Source organism: Morchella sextelata (genome assembly GCF_020137385.1).
Source record: "Morchella sextelata strain SCLS chromosome Unknown scls_7, whole genome shotgun sequence".
Classification (NCBI taxonomy): Eukaryota; Fungi; Ascomycota; class Pezizomycetes; order Pezizales; family Morchellaceae; genus Morchella; species Morchella sextelata.
In genome coordinates, this window is record NW_025408622.1 from 891,432 (window position 1) to 906,917 (window position 15,486).

General features: G+C 50.1%; 3 protein-coding genes across 3 annotated transcripts; 1 reads left to right on the forward strand and 2 right to left on the reverse strand.

Moving 5' to 3' along the window:
* Positions 1 to 3,755: 3,755 nt before the first annotated feature.
* H6S33_011925 (uncharacterized protein) lies at positions 3,756 to 5,404 on the reverse strand (the record flags this gene model as incomplete). Its single annotated transcript, XM_044843280.1, has 2 exons — positions 3,756 to 3,874; positions 3,991 to 5,404. 2 exons carry the CDS (start codon positions 5,402 to 5,404, stop codon positions 3,756 to 3,758), a joined length of 1,533 nt encoding a protein of 510 aa, XP_044695593.1.
* A 740-nt stretch (positions 5,405 to 6,144) lies between these two features.
* On the forward strand, positions 6,145 to 7,476 carry H6S33_011926 (uncharacterized protein; the record flags this gene model as incomplete). The annotated part of the gene is made up of 1 exon (XM_044843281.1): positions 6,145 to 7,476. One exon carries the CDS (start codon positions 6,145 to 6,147, stop codon positions 7,474 to 7,476), a length of 1,332 nt encoding a protein of 443 aa, XP_044695594.1.
* A 1,157-nt stretch (positions 7,477 to 8,633) lies between these two features.
* Positions 8,634 to 9,359, reverse strand: H6S33_011927 (uncharacterized protein; the record flags this gene model as incomplete). Its single annotated transcript, XM_044843282.1, has 5 exons — positions 8,634 to 8,650; positions 8,723 to 8,856; positions 8,912 to 9,025; positions 9,087 to 9,196; positions 9,342 to 9,359. The coding sequence occupies 5 exons, from the start codon at positions 9,357 to 9,359 to the stop codon at positions 8,634 to 8,636; spliced, it is 393 nt and encodes a 130-aa protein (XP_044695595.1).
* Between the last annotated feature and the right edge of the window lie 6,127 nt (positions 9,360 to 15,486).

A 15,486-nucleotide genomic window follows, 5' to 3' on the forward strand; every position in this document is an offset into this window, starting at 1 on the left:
TATCACATTCTTATGTTCCAAGATTGACCTGGTGCCACCCAGCCGACCTACCCCGAGGATAATATGGGTTTGCAGGAACAGAACTTTGAACGGGGCTGGTATGGCCTGCGCTCGTCTAGTAAGTTTGGACCAAGTCGATGGCCTCGAGGGTAGTGGTCTAAGCTGGCATAAAAGTCGACTCCAAGCTACAAACTAATAAATTAACTTAGTATACAAATCTAAGCTGCACAGCACTTGATTCTGGGGAAAGACTCTTGATTTATTGAGACCAAACCTCGAGTAAAAAGAGAAAAGAACCCTGTTCTTGAAACAGCTTCTCTGGCCTGCCTTGAACTTTTAGATTCAGAATATATGACACGGCTTTGACCTTGAAGCGGATCGCACTGCCTGGAGGAGCTTGGAGTGGGATAATGCCCACCCCCCTTCCTCTCTCTGTGTTCCGGATATTTACTATACTGCCATATATCCACCAATTCATACAGCTCGCCCTCCAACACTACTCTGAGGGTCATAAAATACTGACTCTACGCATGAAATTTTACACAGCCAATAATCTCGCAAAAGTGAGAAAGAGCATTTCATACTGCCTTTGGCACTCCGTGCACAAACCCACAATCCATCCCACCTCTCCCACTTCTGCCCCAAAGTTTATATGTGCTTGCCAAAATACCGGTTGAATTAGTATAGTTCAAATTAAACCCGCGATATCCTGCTTAAAATATGTTGATATTGATAGGTGTAGTTCAAGGCAGTAAGGTTATGGTGTCGAACTGGTGTCGAACTGTCGAACAGGTGTCGGACAGGCAGTGTCGGACATGTGTCAGACAGGTGTCGAATAGTAAAGGCCTCGCTGTCAAGAGGAATAGTGTCCTGTCCGGGTTCCTATAAGATAGCATGTATTAGCCTTAGACCTCAATATCAATCGAAAAATACTTATACTCGTCCTACTTTTCAACAAAATAAACCGGCATCTAAGCGAGTGATATCTCATGACTGCCACAATACTAGTGTATCATCACAGATTGTCACTCGGGGATTTCTGATACAGCAGCCTTAACGAAGATCCCTGTATATAAATTGAGAAAGCTGGCCGATATAGACTCTAACAACCCTCCACCTGATAGATACATCCAGTGTGATATTGCTCTGGGCGATATATAGAGTTCGAAATGTGAGAGGATTCTAAAACGGCAGAGAGCGCCATGAGAACCCCCCTAAAGCGGCGCGGTAGGAATAATCGCCATATAGCGTATGCACAGAGCTATTATAGTCCTTATTATAAACTCTGCATGTCCTATCGGTATTCCGTGCCATGCATATGCCGTTTCAGTCTCCGGCCGAGTTCTTCAGCTCAGCCCATGACCACGATTATTATGGCGTACTTAGATCCAAAAACCCTCATTTTAAGTTAGTTGACAGATTTAGATAAGACATCTACCCATCAAACTTGGCCGGCTTGTGTACGTTATGGTATAAGGGCTACCGTTAAACGGCGATTGTGCGGATTGACGAGCTCGGTGGTCTTTCCCACTAAGCCTACTAGGCCCGCCTCCTTGGTTGGGGTTTAGCTAGATAGCTCGACCGATCCGTACGCTCATTACATACCCTCGAGATATATTGAGAATTCGGGGCGTGGTAGATGCTTAGTAGGTAATAGAGTACGGTGATGTCGAGAGGTAGCCTTCTTAAGACTATTCGGGGAAAAAGATCCAGTACATAAGTCCTGCTAGATCTTTATCTCATCTTCGCTGTCTTGGCGAACAGTGCGGTATTGTCGTTTGGTCAGAGAACCCCATAGAAAAAGCCGCAGAGTCCTCCTGTCTGTGGACGAGACTTAGACCTGGCTACAAGAATGCCTATCTTTCCGCCTTATCTTCTGGCCCCATATGTCATTCTTCTTCTTTTTGTGGTAGATGCTGGTTATGGCCATGCTGCTTTTTACCCGTTTTCTCCCGAAAACATATATTCGTAGTTAGTGCAAAGCGGATATTTATTTCGCGCTCATCTTCCAAGCCTCGGTTTGGAGCCCTCGGGGATTTTAAGTGACCCTGTTGTGTGAGATACCCCATGCTTAAAAGGCCGGAAATCCCTATAGGACCGGGGGTCGGAGCTTGATAGTAGCAACTGGCCTTGTACATTGCCTGCCTTTTCATTCTAGTCAATGTTTTACAGAAGCGTTTGAGCGCCTTGGAAAGTATGAATTGCTCTCCTCCAAGCTAGCCACGAAGAATCCGAGTCTTGAAGGGAGACCTTGACACACATACCTGTCTCTCTACCCCAGATCCCACACCCAGAAAGCTAGAAACATCAGTAGACTAACATATATGTATACCTCAAAAACAAGAACAACTTGCTACACGTAGTTAGTGCCCCGCAGAAGAATCTCTTGGACCGCAGAAAGTCCCCTTATACCAACCCACATTAATGTACTTCAAAAAGCCACACAAACGCCCCCACCGCCCGGCTACAGCCACACGCACCACCCCCCCCCCCCCCCTTTCCCCCCCCGACGGCAGCGCACACAACCCGTCTCAGTCTTATCAAGTTGTGTTGAGAGACCAAACGGTCAGACTAGACCATATCCGGCTCTACCCGCCAACACAACGTGACAACACCAGACGGTTGCGGTATATCCACGCACCTAGATAGAATTGTTAGCACGGGGAATTTACCCGGGGGTGGGTGGGTGGGGATAGTGGTTGATTGGGAGGGGGGGGGGTTACTTACTGGTGGTTTACTAGATTTAGTGGTGGCTTGGAGGGTTGGAGGATGCTAGATCTTTCTCTGTTGATGTGGTTGTGGGGTAGCAAGGAAGGAAGGAAGGAAGAGGAGGAAGAGCGGAAGAGTGGGGCAGAGAAGGTGGGAAAAGAAACATGTGGTGCGGTGCGGTGTGGCTAGCTGGCGGGGAGCGGGTAACCGGCGGGACTGTTTATACTACTACGGGGCTGTTTACCCTTACGCCTACACTGCAGCTGGCTAGCACAGACTCCGAGGCCTCCTCTCACCAGCACTCCACTCCACCTCAATCCCCGCGACCCTAACCCTACGAGTGACAGCGCATGATCGGCGCAATCACAGTCTCTCACTCGCCTCGCTCCTCCTCCTAAAACAACCATTGTGATTGTCGATTCATTTACGTATGCACTCACTCAAACACAAATTAATTGGTTGCCTCACATCCATTGCTAAACACACAAGCCACAAATAACCATAGTAGCATAGAATCATCTCATTAGCCCCCACCACCAATATTAACACCGAGCACTAGACTAGCTAATCTCCCGCGCCATCCTCTATGTATACTATCGTATCTACGCACAGAACAACAAATGAATCATAAAAATAAGAGAGAGAGGGACTAGAGAGATAGACCAAGGGGGAAATAGACAAGGGGGGAAAGAACAAGAGCAGTCATTGCCACCCCACTACAACAGAAGAAGAAAGAAAAAAGCCACAACCATAAAACACTACAATAACAAAAAGCGAGAACGCCGTTTCCAAACACCGCCATTAACGAGCAAAAGTTACAATCGGTTACAATAGGGATAAGAGGTTACAAGACAGAAGAGGTTTCGGAGGCGAAAAAGAAAAACACACAACATAAATACAGCAAGCCCGCGGGCACGCGTACCTGCCAAAATTGCATTCCATTTCCGAAGGGGCGGTTAAATATAGAGCGGGTCGGGTGAGGGTATAGCAACAAAAAAGGCCAAAAAAAAAAGCCACAAGCTACAAGCACAACAAGTCCGCCCCACTTACTGAAAGACCAACCCCACCACGCACCTGACGGCCTCAAACACGCCGCGGTCCTTGACAAGCGCTGTAAACACCTCGCCCACCTTCCTGAGGCTGCCGCGGTCGTCTGCGTCTTTCCCTATCACGCGCATATCCATTAGCACCCGTCCACTCCTTCACAAATCATACCAGACCAAACCAAACCAGAAAAGAAAAGAGTAGAGGGGGGTGGGAGAAAGGAAGGAAAATACTCACAGCACCCCGGAAACCTCACATCCGCACTCAACCCGCTCTCCGCCTCCCCCACGTCGTCCACACTGATCCTCCAACACACCACCAGCTCCACTCCCCCCTTCTCACCTCTGCGCCGGAAAACAAGCACACTCCTCCCCAACCACGCCACCATCTCCCTCCTGCCCACCTTCCCCTTCTCTCCCCCCTTTCCTACCACCCCCACCGCCCCCGTCGCAGGAAGCAAGTCCGGAAAGCTCCTCGTACACCTAGCAAACACTCCCGCCCGCCTCTTCGCCAGTACCGTATAGCTACTCAACGCATACAGCACTCTATTCACATCCCCCTCCGCCGCCGCGGCGGCCAGCGGCGCAGTCAGCTCGGCTCGCGCCCATGGCGAGATGGTGGTGGAGAGGCTGTGGATTTGGGAGGTAGGGGGGTCGAGGATGAAGGTGAGTGTGAAGGTGAGGAGGCGGGTGGAAGCGTAGCCGGTGGCTGTGTGCTCCTGGAGGGGTGCGGGGGGTGCTGCGGTATCGGCGGTGGTGAGGAAGGCGGTGGTGTCGTCGCCGTCGGAGGTGGTGGGGAGAGGGGGTGTGTAGGTGCTTGTTGAGGCGCGGGTGAAGGTGAGACAATGGAATGCCCCCGGGTCTGCAGACTCGCGTGGGCGTGCACTCGGTATCAGCTCATCCTCCTCTACCTCCGCAGCTTTCAGCGCCGGTAGTGTCGTGTGTGAGCCGTCGTTGGCGGCGAGTAACCGCTGTACTAGCGCCTGTAGCCCGTCATCCATTTTATCCTTCTCCACTCTATCCACCCTCTTCACCACTCCCGCCACCGCCGCCGACTCCCTTGCGATCCTTGCCTCCTCCAGCTCCCGCTGATCCTTCAACCCCTCAATCTCCGCCCTCAGCGCCGCCACCCTCTCACTCAGCAGCTTCCTGAGCGCCTCTTCATCATCCGTGACGTTTTCCTTCTGCTGCGGTGTCTTCTCTTTAGCTGGTAAGGGGGTGTCCTCGTCGCGCGGGCGCTTCTCGTTCCCCGCCTTCTCCACCAGCACCGGGCGGCGGGGCGCCGGCGTGGGTGTGCCCGGATCCGCAGCACCACCACCACCACTACCGGGGGAGTCTACGGAGGTGCCCAGGCGTGTAACGCTGCTGCCGACGTCCGAGTCTTGGAAGAAGCTTGGTGTTGCCGGTGGGGGCTGCTTGCGGACGGGGGATTGGGAGAGGCGTGGGCTGCCGATGGGGCGGAAGCGGAGGGAGGAGGCGGCGGTGAAGACTTGTGGGGGGGCGGGGGGTTTGGTGGTTGTTGTGGTTGTGGTTGTGGTGGTGGTGGATTGGGAGGCGGACTGGGATTGCGGGCGCAGGAGGAGAGGGATCTTGGATGCGGGGGGCCCGGGGAGCTTGATCCGCTTGGGCGGGGAGGGGTCGACGGATGTCATTTCTGCGGCGTGCGGGTACCGGTGGTCTCTTATTATGCGGGTGCCAGTATTCTCTTATGTTTGTAGGTGTTCGGGTGTCCGGGTGCGGTGTGCAGTGTGCGGAGTGTGCGGGTATACCGGTGCTCTCTCTCTCTCTCTGCCTGCGTGCGGTGGTGTGTCGTGCCGGTGCTCTCAGGCAGATCTGGATGCAGCGCAGGGTGTCGCGCTTTGTGTTTGTTTATGCGGCGCACGTGATGCGGTTACCCGGCAACGTTGTGGTTGTGCGGTGGGGAAGCGCGTGTTGGTGCGGGCGTTGCCAGTGAGAGCTGGCCTGGGCAGACCGGCTATCCCGAATTGAGCTCTGGTGAGAGGGAAATAGATCTCTGACTTGAATATAGAGAGATGTCTGTGTATCTCAATTGTGCCTGCTACTCTCTGCGGGACCGAGTGCTGTAGATGTAAGTAAATATTCAGATATTCAGATCAGTTGACATGACATCGGCTGTCTGTCTGGTACCTCGAGATACATCTGTCGCGGAACATCTTAGCATTGGCCGGCTGTCATCTGCTGTTACCCTGCCCATCACACGTGCCCACGCTCTCCGGCCATCTCCAAATTCAATTGAGCTCAGCTCTCCGCATCAACCAGCTCCAACCCCCACAATTACCATCACCACCAAACACCAAAACACCAATTCACAAGCCCTCACAACCACCCCCCCCCCCCCCCCCCCCCCACAAACCCCCCCAAACACCTCAACATGGCGCTCTGGAACGCCGACACCGTCAAAGACGTCTCCGAGTCCGTCGGCATCCCCTCCCTCTCCGACGACGTCGCCAAAAACCTCGCCATGGACGTCGAATACCGCCTTCACCAGGTCCTGCAAGAAGCCCTCAAGTTCATGCGCCATTCCAAGCGCACCACCCTCGCCACAACCGACATCTCCAACGCCCTGCGCGTGCTCGACGTCGAGCCGCTGTACGGATACGAATCCACACGGCCCTTGAAGTTTGGAGAGGCGTCCTTGGGGCAGGCACAGCCAATTTACTACGTTGAGGATGATGAGGTGGATTTTGAGAAGCTGATCAACGCGCCGCTCCCCAAAGTCCCCCGCGAGGTGACGTTCACCGCACACTGGCTCGCCATCGAAGGCGTCCAGCCCGCCACCCCCATGAACCCCACGCCCTCCGAGTCCGCACGCCAATCCGAAACCACCCCTAAAGGAGCTCCTCCACCCGCCAGCACCACCGTCCCCACCACCGCCGACGTGTCCGTGCGCCCGCTCGTAAAACACATCCTCAGCAAGGAGCTGCAGCTCTACTTCGACCGCGTATGCAGCGCTGTGACGGACGAATCCAACGACGCACTGCGGGCAGCTGCGCTCGCCTCGTTAAGGAATGATCCTGGCCTGCACCAGCTGCTGCCGTACTTTGTGCAGTGGATCAGCGAGAAGGTCACGCATGGGCTCAAGCACCTGTTTATCCTCTCCGTCATGCTGCAAGTGACACACGCGCTGCTCGAGAACAGCAATCTCTTCATCGAGCCATATGTGGCTGCTCTCATCCCCCCAATCCTCACCTGCCTGATTGGCAAGCGGCTCGGCTCCGGGGGCGGCGGCGACGCCGCAGCATACGAGCTGCGGGACCTGGCCGCCAGTCTACTAAAGGCGGTTTGTAAGAGGTTCGGGGATAGCAGCCACACGCTGAAGCCGAGACTGACGAGGACGTGCTTGAAGCACTTCCTGGACCCAACGAAGCCGTATGGCACGCATTATGGGGCGATCATAGGGCTAGCGGCGGTCGGTGGAAGGGAGGCGGTGAGGGTGCTGGTGCTGCCAAATGTTAGGCTGTTTGTGGAGGGGGTTGTGAAGGGGGATGGGGGGAGCGAGGCGGAGAGGGTGGTGGGGGCTGTGGTAAGCGTGTTGCGGCTGCTGGAGGAGGAGGGGGCGGGGGTGAAGGCAGAGGGGGAGATGGATGAGGGGATGAGAGAGAGGCTCGTGGAGAGGGTGGGTGAGACATTGGCGGAGGAGGTGTGGAGGGTGGGCAGGCCGGGGCTGGTGAAGGCCATTGTGGAGCCCGTGGGGGGGTTGTAGAGGGGAGGGGATTGGCGTATTTCTTTTTTCTTCTGTTTTTCCGTTTTATAAATAGGTGTAATGGGGATATGACTTTCCTTCTCTTCCTTCTCTCCCTTCACTTCGTTCTCTTGTTACGCTTATTGGTTTGCGTGATGAGCAGTGGCTAGAATTGTGATATATACTCAACAGTCACGGACAACAACCGACGGTTTCAGGCTGTTGGAGATCAAGGCCCCATTATCAGAGGTCTAGAGAAGGCTGTGATACTAAATGCTCGGATGCAAAAACGAGAGTGATAATGATTGATCGATGATTGATAATTCATCAATTGAGAGCGATAATGGTTGGACCAAGTGGGCTGCCGCAGCTTAACTTATAGGGCTTGAAACTAACACCTATGCTAAACCGAGTCCGACCACGTAGCCGTTGAAACGTGTTTTAACACATATTCTGCTAACCTGCCCCACAACGGCGACAAGGTCACAGAATATCACTCGTGCCCGCCCACCCACATTGCGAGTGATAATTTTTTTTTTTTTTTTAATTCATTAATTGTATGCAGACCGTAGTCTATGACAATACATTGCGAGTGATAGCATATGATTAAAGTACTAGAGGTTTTCCCGTTTGTTACCAACCGGAATCATTTCATGATGCCCAATCTCAATTTATACTATCAATTCAAACCAGGTTGGTGAACGAAATAAAGCCTTACGTTTCTCTTTTCCCTGCTACTCTGGCCTGGAACCTTTTTGCCTTTGGAAGTACTTTCCCGGGCGGAGTAAACAGAACAATCATTTTATTGAAGGGCTGTTCCGGCATATTATATTCCAGTACACCCTTATCGTTCTATGTAGGGAGCCTGGGTGCAAGGCCAATCATCACCCGCCATTTGCGAAATTTCTTTTCGTCCTGACCTTTTATATATTAGGAGATGTAGCTCCACCCACGCCAAGATCATAACCGCATCCTGACATCGTTTCCCACACACTTAAGTGCCTACGAAAGAGAGCATCACGGACAGATGCCACCATGCGCAGAAGGGGAGTGGGGAGCACCTGTTTATTTGGATTCGGGTGAGAGGAGGAAGTAAGAGGATGACTGATTCTTATTGATCAATCGAATATGAAGAGGGAAGAGTCCTCTATTTATAGTGTAAGCAAAGAGACTGTACTTTAACACGTATTCACTGCTTGAAAAGAAGTTAGAAAAGGACACACATATAGCTGACGTGACAAGAACATGCTCAGCATGAACAAAATACCGTAGCAAATATTGCCAAGAACAACAACACCCACTTCTGAAGCTGCTAATGAGGTCTTGGAGTGGGCCCTCCGTTGGCTCTGGTTGGGGACTGAGAGGAAATAGGGGAGGGAAGAGGGATGCCCCTCATTTTTCCTGCTCTGATCTTTAGTGCTCTCTAGCGCTAGCACTCCCGCGACTCTTCCCTTACCTTGTTTTCTTTACACTCTTCATCTCTTCCCCCCGCCTCATCTCGATGTCCCGTTCCGCACATTGTGTGTCGATCTCTTTCCCCCGGGCGACGTAGGGCTGGCCGTGGATTAGTCTAGTCCCACCAGTTAGTTACCCGCTCCCCACAGGCTACTACACCACGTCTAGTCTCGCACCCATCCCCTACTTGCAGCAGCTGGAAGGATGGAAGCAGGGGGGCTGAGGACGAGCCTACACCACGTCTTCTCTTTCCTTCCCACTTCTTCCCTTTCCCATCTCTTCCTTCCTACCCACACAACCACAACCACATCAACCACCAGTATAAAATCTAACCTACCCCCCATCCCCCCACCATCAACTATAACCTAGTCAAGGTCTGTCAGTAAGTAAAACCCATTACATCAACACATATCTACCCAGGACAAACTTACAGATGCGCGGATACGCATCAAGCGTCTAGTGTTGCCACGTTGTGTCGCAGGAGTCTCAACAGGAGGTCTGGTCTGACCTGTTGATCTCTTACGACACAATTTGGTAAGACTGAGTCGCTTTGTGTGCGCCGCCATTCGTCATCAAGTTAACAGGTATCAGTGGTAATGGCTGTGCTGTTTTGGTGTGGGTGTCTGTGTGGCTTTTTGGAGTACCAGGAGCGTTGAAGGTAGATTCGGTGCCTTGTTAGGGGGATTTTAGAGCCTAGTTGGTGGGGTAATCTGGGGTGGGTATAGTAGGGCGTTTGTTGATCGAAGAGATTCTTCACGGGCTTTATATATATCAAATTGTTCTTATTTTCAAGATATAAATGGTTCACTGACATTGGCTTATTAGTAGCCGCAATCCTTTTAGATCCAGCCGGTAGGCGCACCTTTTGTGCCGAGCAGTATCACGATAGTTGTGCTTAGCGGACATAGAGTTATCTCAACAGATAAAAGACTCGTCTAACCTGCTGCATTCTAAATACACAGGTCCAGGACAGAAATTGAAGGGAAAACGGAGATAGTTTTGGCCTGGTCTACTTATTATATCATTTCTAAGCCATGCAGTCCACATATGTGCCTGTACCGGCCGAGCAAAACATCTTCCCAACTTGCATCTTTTACCTCCAGCTGGAGTACTAGGCGCAGATCGCTACCAAGAGTTCTCCTGGATCCGAAAATCAAGCTATCATGGAAAAATAAATTCAAATTCGTCAATATCACAACCCAAGATCATATAATCAATCGACAACTAAGTGCCTGAAAGAACAAAGACTCTTTATTAACCTGCGCAACATGTCAACCAGTCATTTTTTCTTCCTTTACGATCCATCTACAATGAGCGGGGCTAATATCGAAGCAAGGTTTCATATACCAACCTTATATTCCCTTATCGAGAGCTTATAAGGCTGCTGGGTCACTATCCATTGACATTAGCTTCATACATCGCACTTACTGGAGCTTTCTGCTAAGTGGTACCGAAACCCCAAGGGAGCTCGAGTGAAGACTCCCAGGAATACCCCACACACTTTACCTCTCTATCCAGAGACATATATGAACTGTGATGAAGCTTTTCTGTACGAACGAGAGGTAGAGATCGCTTCCCAGCCTATGAGGATTTTGAGCGAGTGATATTCTGTGATTATAAATACAGCGCTTGCAATATTTGCCTTGGGATTTTAGTGAATTCTCTACTAAATTTTTTGGCCCTAATGATTCATCAATTCTTTGGTTGAGCTGATTAGTAGGTAGTAAGGTTCATATCGGACTCGGATGGGTGGCCATGTCCCGAATATGAGGACTTCCCGCAACTGCATAGCACATATGTGGATAGTTGGTTGTCCACGCCTCCTACTCAGGCACAGCTCGCCTACTTTAGAGATGGTTTATTACTCAAAGTACACACGTGTTCATCAATAGACACGGGCAATATCTCCGCAATAGCTCTTAATCTTAAAGATTGCTCCCCATAGGCCAGGTTTGAAGTAAAAGACAAAATCGGGCTGTACCCACAATACAGGCTCTCGCCGTAGATTGGTGCATATAGATAGAGCGGTACTCCAGAGCCATTTTTCATCTGTCAAAAGTCATGACATCATCTACGGCGCACTGGATTTCAGGATTCGTTTAAGAGTATGATTCGTTATTGGTGTGCTGGACTGCCAAAGTTAGAATACCATACTAACAAACGAGTTTGAGACGACCGGTGTCAAAGGGCCCGGCCTATTCCAAGAGGAACTCATCCTGTCAGCGTTTCGGTGAGGCCTAAAACGAATATAGATGGGAGCTTGTATGTCTTCTTGTCTCAAAATCTCTTTCCCAAGATCAGAGGCCTTGGCTAGTCCCCTCTATCTGAGCAGAAACGTCTCAATGCTTGGAGTTTTCGGTACGCTTTATATATTGTAACTAGAACTTTTAAAATCATAGACCGACATCGCCCCAATCATTGTGCAAGCATGTGGTCAGAGCTCGGTCTGTACCAACGTATGTAGAAGTGGTCAGAAACTGTTTGTGCCATTTTATCGAGTGGTACAGTACTCGCCCCTTGATTCCCGCCGTTATCCAACTCAATCCTCATGTTACTAAAACCTCATATCTATCAGAGACTAGTATCACCATCACAGAAATTCCCGTTGAACCGTACGCTCCTTTCTCTGATATTTGTGATTTCTGGCGCCAGGGCTGTGGAGACAGGAGTGGGATGTTTTTTGTCCAACACGGGGGGTAGTTCCGGTCATGTAGGTGGGATATATGTATATAGAGAGAGGTTCTGCAGAGCTTGAAGAAGTTGGGTGGGGCAGATGAATCCTTGTGTGCGAGAGGAAAGAAAAGTATGGCGTTGATGAGCGGGGTTCTGGATATGTTCTGTTGTGTAGGTGATTTGGTGGTCGGCGTAAGTCGGTAGGCTAGTACTTGCCAGCAAGTGTGGACTAACGTCAACCCTCCTACGTAGAGGATGGGCACGACACCACGACGTCTTGCTGTCTTTCCGCACTTTCCAACAACCCCTTCAAGTTTACATCCAGATTCTGATACCATCATCCATTTTGTCAATGCATACACTCTGGTTCTTAAATCGATACACCCATTCCACCCTTCACCTACAAACACAGCTGACCGCTCTATCCGTGAGGTTCTGCACTCCAGATACCAGACGCTACGTTGCTAGCCCTGCTTACTCGCTGGGCTGCTACAAGTTTGAGCCTCCGGAGTACTGACAGAGTGCTTCAGAATCTGTTTTTGTGTTGCCATTACAATGATAGTTTACCATCAGCCTCGTCGGTAGTGGTGTGTATGGCTTGAAAGCACTCAGGCAATGTGCTGGCAGTTGGTTTGAACATCTCGCTCACTTCGTACCAGCCTTTCAGGTTGACGCCAAACTAATTAGTGTTTGGACGAACTCCCTCTGATGGGATTCTGGCTTCTTCGAGACTACCACCAGAGAGGCATGGGCTGAGAAACTATTATCGATTGGTGCCCGGTGTAACGCTTGGGGAATTTCCCGCATATGCATGGACAGTGGGTTAGGGTTGTTAATAAATCCAGGATAGGATAATATTTAGCAAAGAGGTTAAACTAGCCATTTCAGGCCATCTTCTAATAATACAGGAACGGGTACTTTTGGCTGGAGGGAAAATTACAAACTCAGCCGCAAAGAAAAAGCACGGGAGGGCTCCTTTTGATTTTAATCAAACCCTCACTGCCGAAGAACTCCAAGGTGCCGAATCAACCCGATATACCTATCTGGAGGGAAGGAAGAAAGACGGCCGCAGTCGGGATATGCACGTACCAGTGAAGAGATTTTTTTGGTCTTTTTCTGTCCCAACATCTGCAAACGCCTGAAGGGTTATATTGCGTTGTAAAGTAAAGGGTCAACCGAAATTACTTTCAAGCCTGTCACCATCAGCGCCCAAGTCAGGTACCGTAGTAGTACAAGCAGGGTTTTGGGTGCTCTCTAATATATATGCTCCCCGGATTAAGCGAATAGATTAATGATTAATAGCCTGACTAACAGCTTTTGTGGTAGATCAATAGACAGAGCATAAGTTCAAGTCTTTTAGGCCAGATGGAATGCTTTGGTATCATAAGGGTATTCGGAGTAGTTGGAAATACTTGAGAGCTCGAAGGACAAGGCACAGGCACACGGTATTTACAAATATATACTCCATACTTACTTCTCCCACGGCACTACAGTTGCACCTTGCTATGGGGGAACTCAATATGCCGGACCCCTTGCTGTCTCGTACGAAATTCTCTGGGAATTCTTTTTTTCTACTGCAAAATCAATTTGCTATCCCGGATTTCTCGGGAATATTTGCTATCCCGTACAAGATTTGGTGAATCTTGGCCATCCGGCATAGCGAGGTGCGACTGTAAACAAGGCTGCAGAATACCAGGCTAACGAGGTTTGGTGAACTGGTCCAGCGAGTTCTTATCGATATGAGGCCCTATCTGCTCCACGGCTCTGATCTCCGCAGACAGCATGGCGGACACGGCGATTCTTGAAGACTTTGTAGCCTTCGCCTTTTATTACTCAGAAACCCCTCTACCAGTCGCCTCTGACATACAGGTACATTTCTGTGCTTTGATCTGAGAGAAGTATCATCTAAGACAGTATCACTTGACGAATTGTCTCTTCCTCAGTTTCTTGTGTGACACCCCACTCGCATTCCACCTTTCCCCTCATCAACGCAGGGTCTCTCCTACAAATCTACTTAGTTGCATTTTCAACACTGGATAGCTGGAGATCAGTCGCTCCCCCTCAAGATGAGGGGAACATGATAAAAGGGACATTAAAAAAAGCAAATCACAAGATCAGACGGAGGAGAGAATCCGAGACGCCCTCTCCTCTTCCCCGCGGGAGGGGCACGATCCCTAGATTCTGATACTAATTATTATCATAGGATCCCCGCGATCTGATTGTTTTAACACTCTATCGTATCGTATTATCGCTACCCCTCTTTACGTCTCGTTACCTCACTCTACTATTTCACCTCCTCTCCAGATATTCAAGAAGAAGACTTCATGCAACTAGGAAGACTGTCGAATCAGGCTGCGGAATTGGCTCGCGTGATGCAGTTCTGGCCATGATTAAAACCCCGGTCCTTGATCCGCCCTGGTTAGCTTAACTAAGGCGAAGTCGGTTGTTAAATCATTTTTTTTTAATTTATTTTTTTATTTTATCTGTGTTTAAATGTTTTATCATGGGTGTGGTGGGTGCGGGCGCGGAAGGTATATCCAAATCGATAGAAAGCACGGTGTGAAGATAAACTCGCGTCTTCTAGCAATCCTGGACCTGTTTGAAAGCTCTGGAGGTGGTTATAAACTCCTTCTCTGCGGACCCTCCATGGCACGTCCTTTCATGCCATGCACGTGCTACAGATACATAGCATGACGTACGCAGAGTACCGACGATGTAGGTACTTTAAGTCCCAGCAGCGAGCACGCACATTCTGCTGTAGGAGTGTTACTCGGGCCAGGGGAATAGATATCTACCGTCTACGTAAGGGTCCTCGGCTTATCGCCTCTGAAGAATGTGGGGGACAAAGAAAAAAGCGACAGGAATTCACGGCTACTTTGCGCGCGCGCTCAAGGGATAGAAAAGCCGGAAATTGTTTTAAATTAGTATCCTGCTGATTTTTATTATTATTATTTTGCGCCTCGGCTGAGAATAAAAAAGAAAAAAGGAAAGGAAAGATTGATAGAATTGACGTTTTCACCGACAGGCAGACCACGGGGTTGAGTTTACAATCGCCAAATCCAGGAAACATGTACGTCTGATCTAAAGACAGACTTACAAGACCGGCTGTTCGCATAGAAACACCTCTATCGATTCCCGAAGCTGGATTTCGCTAAAAGCTCCGAAGTCGATCGCTCCAATTGGCTGGAAACGAAAGCTGGAAAGAAAAGAAGGAAGGGAACCTCCCCTGTTGTTTTACCTCACATTTCACATAGAGTGGGAAATTGGGTATGCCATGCAATGTAACGCATGATCTGGTCCTATGGATCCACCATGAGACTCCATCCCTTACAGCTTTGACTTTGGAGATGGTCCTATCTTCAGCTCTGTAGAGAGATACTCTTGTCAAGAGATATGTCAAGCAGATGCACGTAATAAACGAAGATGAGCAGGGGAGAGGTTTACAATTGAACTATTCAATTGGAGGTCTCGCGCTTGTGGTGGGACCCCAATTAGGACGCCAATTTCCTCATCTGGTATCAGCGACGGATGCTCGCAGCGTTAAAGAACTTGACTGCGAAAATGAAGATGTCGTCGCAGTACTTTGGATACACCACACCCCCGGCTTCCACACCGAAACGCAGTTGAAGTGCCTCCCCAACAATCAGTCCAAGAAATGCCTGCAGCGGCCCCATCCCCCCGCCACACCCAAGCTTCAACGTTTTTTTTCTTTTCTTTTCCCCTTGAGACCTTCCCTGCCTGCCTACCTGGGTCTGTCGGAATTGTTTGGGGGGTGGGTGATATTGAGATATGTAGATTGAAATGACAGAATACGAAGAGCTAAAATTCTACAGGAGAGCTTGCACTGAGGGGACCTGTTTTGTGACCAGTTAGGCATCCTCCCCCCCCCCCCCCCCCCCCCGG